The 9,635-nt window shown below is 34.0% G+C and overlaps 1 protein-coding gene across 1 annotated transcript; it reads left to right on the forward strand.

The window, feature by feature from the left end:
* Window positions 1–2,895: 2,895 nt before the first annotated feature.
* On the forward strand, window positions 2,896–9,569 carry strap (serine/threonine kinase receptor associated protein). The gene is made up of 10 exons (XM_056455066.1): window positions 2,896–3,141; window positions 3,296–3,420; window positions 3,867–4,002; window positions 4,083–4,164; window positions 5,543–5,615; window positions 5,710–5,809; window positions 5,887–6,024; window positions 6,141–6,277; window positions 6,411–6,560; window positions 8,867–9,569. The coding sequence occupies exons 2-10, from the start codon at window positions 3,309–3,311 to the stop codon at window positions 8,926–8,928; spliced, it is 990 nt and encodes a 329-aa protein (XP_056311041.1). The 5' UTR covers window positions 2,896–3,141; window positions 3,296–3,308; the 3' UTR covers window positions 8,929–9,569.
* The last annotated feature ends 66 nt before the right edge of the window (window positions 9,570–9,635 follow it).

Raw genomic sequence — 9,635 nt, forward strand, 5'->3', positions numbered from 1 at the left:
GCACAGCGCTTTGAAAGCACTCTCAAACGTGAAGTCTTTTGAAATTTTATCATTGTCACTTTTTTGTCTTCAGGTTTCTTCAGAAAGATTTAATTAATAGATTTATAAGTTCCAATATGTCATAAATCGTCAAATAGTCAACGTTTAATGTTTTCCATTTCATATTTGTTAATGTGGTTAAATGAATAGCTTACACATAAATGAAAACTTACTTTTAATTTACTTTTAAAAATTAAATTTACACAAAATGTACTTTAATATAGGTGAAGCCTCGGTCCTTGTTGATTTATAAAGTTAATCCAATGCCTAACAAGACATTGAAAGTAACAATACATACATACAGGCGAAAATAGTACCGTATGTATACCTAATAATACCTATGGCAAAACTAATCACTTCTAAAGTCTCCAGTGTATTGTCAGGAGCCACATGTATTCATTTTGATGGTCACACTTTAATTTAAGGTACTATTAACAGGTCATTAACTATGACTTTTGGTAAACTTCTGATTTGCTGCTTATTAACAGTTATTAAGTTAGTACCGTAGTTAGGTTTAGGTATTGGGTATGATTGAGGATAAAGAATAAGACCATACTGAATATATTTAGAATATATTTATAACGTACTTTATAAGTAAAAATAAACATCCAATAATGTATTACTTGTCAGGTAATAAGCAACTTAATAATGGTGAGAATTGCTCCACAAACTAAAGTGCTACCACTTTGTTTTGCCTGCATATGTTTTTGACTCAAAGTCCCACTAGATGCTGGACTCTTCAATCTTCTTCAATGTCAAAATTAAACAACATTAAAAAAATATATATATATTACCAAATATTACTTTTTAATTTAAGTATCCAGTAAATTTGTGGCTTGAGAATCTGTGTGGGAAGCATTTATTCATATGTTATTACAACAATGTCATTATGTTTCATTTTTAAGCGAATTAACTTTTAGAATCACTCATTAGGTAGACGAAAACCGTAAATAACCCACAGCTATGCAATATGAAATACGAACAGATATAAGGCTTTTGAACCGGTTCATAATGAATCATTGAACGAACCGATTCGCTAAAATGATCGGGTGCTCTCTCGGCGCTATCGAATGATCCCACCCCCGTGTGCTAGGAGACAGTCGCGGTGCATGCTGGTACTACATGACTCACACACTGATTTGCATCTGAAGCTTTCAGCGTTACTGTGTTACTAAGATAATGCTCAAACGAGAGAGGCGTCCTGTGTTTGCATTTCTGCTTTCCCCTCATGAAAATGTGTGCTTACTGTAGATCTTCATCTTCAATGGCCTTTAGCAAGATTTACAATTATGTAAGATTTGCAAAAAGCTGTGATTAATGGCCATCGTAAGCACTGCTATTATTTTGTATGACGTTTGAATAGACATTGCAATGAGTACATGTAACAATTATCTATCTATCTATCTATCTATCTATCTATCTATCTATCTATCTATCTATCTATCTATCTATCTATCTATCTATCTATCTATCTATCTATCTATCTATCTATATGTCTGTCTGTCTGTCTGTCTATCTATTTATCTATCTGACTTGTCTATCTATCTATCTATCTATCTATCTATCTATCTATCTATCTATCTATCTATCTATCTATCTATCTATCTATCTATCTATCTATCTATCTGTTTATCAATCTGTCTGTCTGTCTTTCTATCTATCTATCTATCTATCTATCTATCTATCTATCTATCTGTCTATCTGTCTATCTGTCTATCTATCTATCTATCTATCTATCTATCTATCTATCTATCTATCTATCTATCTATCTATCTATCTATTTATCAATCTGTCTGTCTGTCTTTCTATCTATCTATCTATCTATCTATCTATCTATCTATCTATCTATCTATCTATCTATCTATCTATCTATCTATCTATCTATCTGTCTGTCTGTCTGTCTGTCTGTCTGTCTGTCTGTCTGTCTGTCTGTCTGTCTGTCTGTCTCTCTCTCTCTCTCTCTCTCTCTCTCTCTCTCTCTCTCTCTCTCTCTCTCTATATATATATATATATATATATATATATATCTGTATATCTATCTATCTATCTATCTATCTATCTATCTATCTATCTATCTATCTATCTATCTATCTATCTATCTATCTATCTATCTATCTATCTATCTGTTTGTCTGTCTGCACATCCATTCAGAATATTCGGAGAAGTCAGTGAGTCTTTCCAGAAATTGCTCTAAGCCATTTAAAACAGGTGTGTCCCATGACAGTCAGGTTATCATGACATCGAAGCATACGTAGGCTTGCCAGTGAGACTTGCACGCAATTTTATCATTGAGATGTCTGAATGTAAAACATTTTTACCGCAACCTGCCCATGTGTCATATTTATCCTGACTACTCCATTTAAATAGTAATTTTATCCTGTGCAGGGAGATATATCCAGTGTGCCGACATTACTTACCTACAGAGGGCGCTTCGTGGAAAGTTTACCTTATATAGATTAAATAGCGTAAAGCTTATTGATTTATGCCACTGATTATTATTATTATTATTATTATTATTATTATTATTATTATTATTATTATTATTATTATTATTATTATTAACATGTTATTCTTTACAGTTGTCATAGTTATATAATCATCCCTTCCCTTAACACTGATAAACGAAGTGTTTGTAAGTAGCAATCTTTCTCGTTTGTAGTTCGTAAGTTATTATTAACGTTAGAATATTAACGTTAGAATCTTTCCTATCCCAAATATTACATATTAGACTATTGAATTCAAACATAATACAACACATGTTCGCATTTTTATGTACATACACGGTAGAAAAAACGGGATGTACGCTTTCACAACGGACGCTACTGCAAGTCACGTGACGATGTTCTGTCCAATCCCCGTGGCGTCGCTGGCCGGAAATGATGGCCGGGCTTTCACACTAGTGCTTCCATTATGTTCCTGTAGCGTTAGCGAGGGCTCGAGTTTAGCTTACACACACACACACACACACTCACACACACACCTCGTGTAGCTGGTGGCACAGCACTGTAGCTGGGAGTGCTGTTCGAAGCTCTGCAATCATCCCCGACACGCAAACTGGCCACAAAGTACTAGTGTGTGACGTTGATTTGCTAGCTTTGCAAGGTAATGATGGATTTTCTTTGACTAGCCAAGCTTGTGTTAGCCAGCATACCTGATCAGATTTTGCATATGTTAATTTCTTATTTGATGCTAAAATTTTAAGGAATACGTAGCTATATTAGAGTTCAATTGCTTATGTGTCCTGTCATTCTTTTAGTTCTTCAGTAAGTATGGCTATGAGACAGACTCCTCTCACCTGCTCTGGTCACACCAGACCTGTTGTGGATCTGGCGTTCAGTGGAATAACTCCTTATGGATATTTCCTTATTAGTGCTTGTAAAGGTATGTGTGTACTTGGACTTAAAATCAACACTTCACTGTAAACACAAACTTTTTGCAGGGCATTGTTGGTTTTATATTTGCACATTCATTGAATGACAACTTGTGACAGGCTCCCTATATTGTTCACTGTGGTATTTGAATATTCGGCTCAAAATCACATGTAATGATGACTTCAAAACAACATTAACACCATTTATTTGATTGTGATTGTGGTGTTGTACTTTAACAGTCATTGGCTGATAATATGATTTAGCTAATTAGAATTTGCAAAGGATGTTTTTCTGAAATGATATTATTAAGGAGAAAGTCTGAATGTGTAAATATTAAACCAACTTTACCTCAATTTGTAGGCCAGTTTGTTAAAAAGGAATCTTTGCTTAAAATAAGTGAGTGCATATTCGTCACGTGTTTGTCAAATAAGTTTGTTGTTTTATTAAATATTGCAGATGGCAAACCTATGTTGCGCCAGGGTGACACAGGGGACTGGATTGGGACGTTCTTGGGTCACAAGGGTGCTGTCTGGGGTGCCACCTTGAATAAAGAAGCTACAAAAGCAGCTACGGCCGCAGCAGATTTTACAGCGTAAGTATTAAAGGAATAAAAAGTGAACTGTAATTGTTTAAACATGAGTTTACCTTCCATATTTCTTATTAATCTGACAGAAAGGTATGGGATGCTGTCACTGGAGACGAGGTCCTCACCCTGGCGCACAAGCACATTGTGAAGTCTGTCAACTTTACACAGGTAATGTATACTGATGTATCAAGAGCATTATAGTGTGAGCAGTATAGAGATGAAAACTTGACTTTGCAATCTTAGAAATGATGCACGTTTTAAATTATATTAATGTACAATGTGGGTATTTTAAATTAATATAATTTAATATTAGTTTTACTGTATTTTTGAATAAGTAAATGCAACTTTGGCAAAAGAGGTTAAAATATATTTATTTAAAACTAATTATATGAATGGATGAATGAATAAGTCAAAAATGTATTCTATTATCTAATAAAAACGTTTTGTAGCATTATTTTATCAAGATATAATACTGAACAATATTGAGATATATATTTTCAGACTATTTATGGAACACTTGGTTTATGAAATGAGCTTGCTTGAAATGGTTAACCTGTGCTCATTCAAAACCATGGGTAAACAGTATGCTGGCTCATCTTGCTTCATGCTTCTCATAATTTACTTTGGGTTTCAGTAAAGTTTCATAACTTAAAATGATTCAATTAGCTTAATTTTCAATTGTGAACCCTGAGAGGAGAAACAGCATGTCAGTGGGACTTTCCTGCTTAAATTCAAACCACAATAGGAAAAAAATTAAGTTTGGAACAACAGTAACCCAGGTTTTCAATCACTGAGTATGTTTACATGGACACCAATAATCAATTTTAATACGATTGAGACAATACTCTGATTAAGACTCCATTTAAACCATTTAAACAGCGATTTTTGATTAATTTAATTATGGCCACAATTGAACTAAATAGAAATGGAATTAAGAAATGTAGAGTATACCGATTTTAGTCATTATTAAAGTGCAGTACAGACATGTAAATACTTTAATCAAACTGTTACCGTTGAGTAGGATTTTTTGCCGCATTTGGTGACAGGTTAGTCTAGACAAACACAGCTGTTTGACAATCTTCTCTGCACCTATCGAGTCAGTGAAGGACCAGACACCTGCACCGTGAAATGCTGAGCGTTTTTTCCCTATACGGTGTTCCAGCAGTTCATACTCTCATCCAATATCTTGTTTATCACAGGGTGCATGCATGAAATGTTGCTGAATGAAAATGAAACAGCCGAACTGCAGTTAAAGTCGACAAATTGAAAATGAAACACCCGAAGTTACATGAAACTTTGTAGGAAATGTGGATAGCGCGGTGACGCAATGACTTTAATCGAACATCTGTGCTATAACATGTAAAACAGATCCATGAAAGGAACATTCAAAAAGCAACTCATGTAAACACCTTAAACATATTATTGTCTTATTCAGATTGAGGCAAATAATTTGATTACTGATGTCCATGTAAATGTAGTCACTTTCTGTAAACTTGCCAGAGTAGTTTTGTTTAGGAGTTTTTACCAGCTTGTGTTGAACCAACAGGACAGTAACTATCTCTTGACTGGAGGAAATGATAAAGTACTGCGCATCTATGACCTCAACAATCCTGAAGCAGGTATTTAGAGTAAAAAATGTTTATTTGTTTTGATAATAGCCACTTCCTTTCATAAATGCACACTTGGTTTTAAAAAGTGACATTTGTAATGCAGAACCCCAGGAGATTGCAGGCCACACTTCTGCCATAAAGAAAGCTCTGTGGTGTAACAATGACCAGCAGATTCTTTCAGCTGCTGACGACAAAACTATCAGGCTAGTATCCCGAATGGTATTATCTTTTGACTTTACATTTGCAAATAGATTGATTTATTGTTGTCTTCTATTTATAGACTTTGGGACAAGAACACAAACGAGGCAGTGAAGACTTTATCATTCGAGGCCTCTGTCAGCAGCATGGAGTACATTCCTGATGGGGAGACTCTCGTCATCACATACGGGAGAACCATCGCTTTCTATAATGCCCACAGGTTTCTATCTGTCATGTCGTGCAAATATTACCTTGAGCGCCAAGTTGAACTAAAAACATGTCCTGTACTGTACTGAAAACTGATAGTGTCAGCCTGATATTTTGTGTTATCTTTAGTTTGGACCTGATTAAGACCGTAGACGCCCCTGCTTCCATTCACTCCGCTTCCCTGCATCCTGATAAAGACTTCTTTGTGGCTGGAGGAGATGATTTCAAGCTTTATAAATATGACTACACCACCAAAGAGGAAATGGGTAGGAATATAGTTCATAATCAGGTTCATATAATTATTAGAGCATAAGAAAAAAAGGTTTATTATGGATTGGCTCATGAACAAGCATTTGTTTGTTCGTGCTTGACAAAATGATTGATTTGTCTGCCGTTCAGAGTCATATAAGGGTCACTTCGGGCCTGTGCACTGTGTGCGGTTTAGCCCTGATGGAGAGCTGTATGCCAGCGGCTCGGAGGATGGCACTTTGCGTCTGTGGCAGACGGCTGTAGGGAAAACATACGGCCTTTGGAAATGTGTCCTGCCTGGTGAGTTTATATAGATGTTATTTGTTGCATACTAAAGCTGGCAATGCACAATCAAGAAAGTTAGTATGTCGATAAATAAAACTTGTGCCAACTATTTTATCAAATGAAATCTTTAGAAGGGCCTGTTGTCAACTAAAGGCAAGATAATTATTAATAATGTTATTATCAAGATTATATAGCTAATAAAATCAGCAATAATAATTATTATTATCATCATCATCATTTTGTGGCCATATAATCAAATAATCCCAAAATATTTATCCAAATAAGCCCCAAAACAAGCAGAGAAAACATGTAGCTTCTGTGTGGCATTCTAGATCAAAATCTATATTTAATCTGTAAGAATATAAGGAATAACACATTTGAATACTTGTATAATAAACTGTAGTGTACCTAGTTCTAAATGCTATCTACTAAGATTGTACTTACTAGATGTCATATAGGTTGCTCATTCATAATTGAAAAGGGAAGAGAAACCAGTTGATGTTTTTTTAAACACATTAATGCATAACAAGTCCATACACTCCAAATGGAAATGAAATTGCACCATTTAAATGTGTAATTACTGTTATTTTAACCAAATGTTGTTTTTGAAGACAGTAAGTAGTTAAATTGCTCAATTAAAATTGTGTATTATGATGTAATAATATTTGTTTTGTTAGTTTTGGCGTGAATATAACTATTGTTGCTGATTAGGCATTAAATCGGATAATAAAATATTATTTCCTTTAAATATTACTGCTGGATTTGAAAATCAGGGTATCTGCAGAGCAAATCTTAAATTTCCAAAACGAAAATGTAGTAAATTCACTGAAATATGGCATTGTGTGTCTTAAATACTTTTAAACACATCTTAATTTTCCTTTATCTATGTAAAGCTTCCTAATCACTACAATTAACAATCCATCTAAAAAAAACATCTTTTTTTTTTTTTTTTTTTTTTAAAGTGATGTTGTTGAAGTAATTGATGAACTCTATTTACCAATATGGTTTAATTGTCTTCCCTACATCCTTACAATAGCATTTGTTTCAAAGATCTCCATGTGTTTATGCATAAATGTTTGTGAATAAATTTAGTTTATTATTATTATTTATATTCAGTTGAAGTCAGAAATATTAGCCCCCCTTTTTATTTTTTCCCCAATTTTCTGTTTAATGGAGAGAAGTTTTTTTTTTAACACATTTCTAAACATAATAGTTTTAATAATTCATTTCTATTAACTTATTTATTTTATCTTTGCGATGATGACAGTAAATACTATTTGACTAGATATTTAATTTCGTAATTTGGCAAGTTATTGTATGAAGATGGTTTGTTCTGTAGACAATCGAAAAAAATATAGCTTAAAGGGGCTAATGATATTGACCTTAAAATGTTTTTTTTTTTTTTAATTATACGTTCCCAGTAAATTCAGAAAATATTTATTTGACCGTTTAGTTTTTTTTGAAAGAACATTTTGTTCTCTAAGCATTCTGAAACAAGTATTAACAATTATATATTTAATATTTTGAGAGATTTCTAGCAAGAATACTCATTGAAAAACTGAGAACAAAACACTAAAATAAGTTCTACGAATGTTTTCGATAATGCTCTGATTAAAATCAAGCATTATTTCAGAATTTTCTCTCCGCATTCAAAATTTCCTTTTTTTTTTTTTAATACAGTTTATGAAACAAATTTATATATAACTATGTTTTGACACATTATTTAAAATATGTGGCTAAGAAATAACCAAATTTTAATGGGGCATGTAAAAAAATAATCCACTGGCCATTACAAAAAATCATTAGCATTTAGCCTAGAAATTTCATTCATAAAGGTCTTAAAAAGGATTTTAAAAGTCTTGGTGAAACCTGCAGAAACCCTAAAAACATGCACACTTTTTTCCTAAATGCCTGAAGTCTTCAATCACTGTCAGTTTAATACACCTCTATTGATATCTAACCAAAGGAAAAGTGTTTAAAATGCATTTTTAATATTTTTAAAAAAAAGTAAGGATTTAATTTCAGTGCTAAACTCCAGTAATACACTAGAACTATCAGTAGATTTTTAAACTCTTATGAAATGTCGCTGCATTCACCTTGGAGATTAGCTCGTAAGTAGCATATTTTACCTCTCATATGAGGAAATGCTCTCTTAAGCTTTCAGCCAGTCCTACAATACAATGAATATACATTCATGCTTAAAATGCTTAAAAAGTTATTTGATCAGTGATTGTTTTTTCTCACTCTCATCAGATGATCCTTATAGTCAGGAATAAACTTATCTATTGTATCCTATGCTAAAACCTCATGTTGCCTTTCAGAGGAGCTGTCATCGGAGAACTCTGAAGCGCTGTACTGCCCTCCAGCAGAGATCAAGGCCTGAGTCAGGAAAAAAGAGAGCAACAACGAGTCAAAGGAGGAGAGATCACGGGACAGGGAGAGGTCAGGGGACGGGATGGGTCAAGAAACCACACCCCAGCAGAGTGCTGTGCCACCACCCTTCTTCACTAGAGACAGACTGCGCTGCCGAGCATGACTTTTAAACGTGAAGATGAAACCCACACGTACGCATTGTGGAAAATCAGGAGACGGCGGTAGAGCTGAGAGTGCTAGTGCTAATGCTAATCCTCCAGCTGCCTGCTTTTTCTTTGATAGCCATGATGCATCAGTCAGCTCCTTCATATAAAAGCGGTCGGTTTCTGCAGCACTGTGATCACTTTGGTTGAGATTTTTTTTTTGTTTCGTTTTATTTTGGTGTTATAATGTGCTTTCAGTACAATTTGTTTGTTATCGCAAGAACTCAGTGTTCAGTTTGAAAACATCTCTCAGCAGAAGTGCTTTTGAGGAACTTGCTATTCAAGTGTTTATCAATAGTAGTGTGAACTTGTGGTAAATGTTTTCCATGAGTGCTCGGGAAATTTGTAAAACTTTAAAGTGACTTAAGTTCTTTAATCGTTTTGTCTTTGGTTGCAACATATGTTGTATCATTTGGCCAATAAAATGTTGTACCTTTATCATCTGAAATATTTCTCTTTGTGTGTGTCTGGATGTGTCCCATAAAAGTTGTATTTTAGGGTGATATAGTTCGCC

The sequence above is a fragment of the Danio aesculapii genome, chromosome 4 (genome assembly GCF_903798145.1).
Source record: "Danio aesculapii chromosome 4, fDanAes4.1, whole genome shotgun sequence".
NCBI lineage: Eukaryota > Metazoa > Chordata > Actinopteri > Cypriniformes > Danionidae > Danio > Danio aesculapii.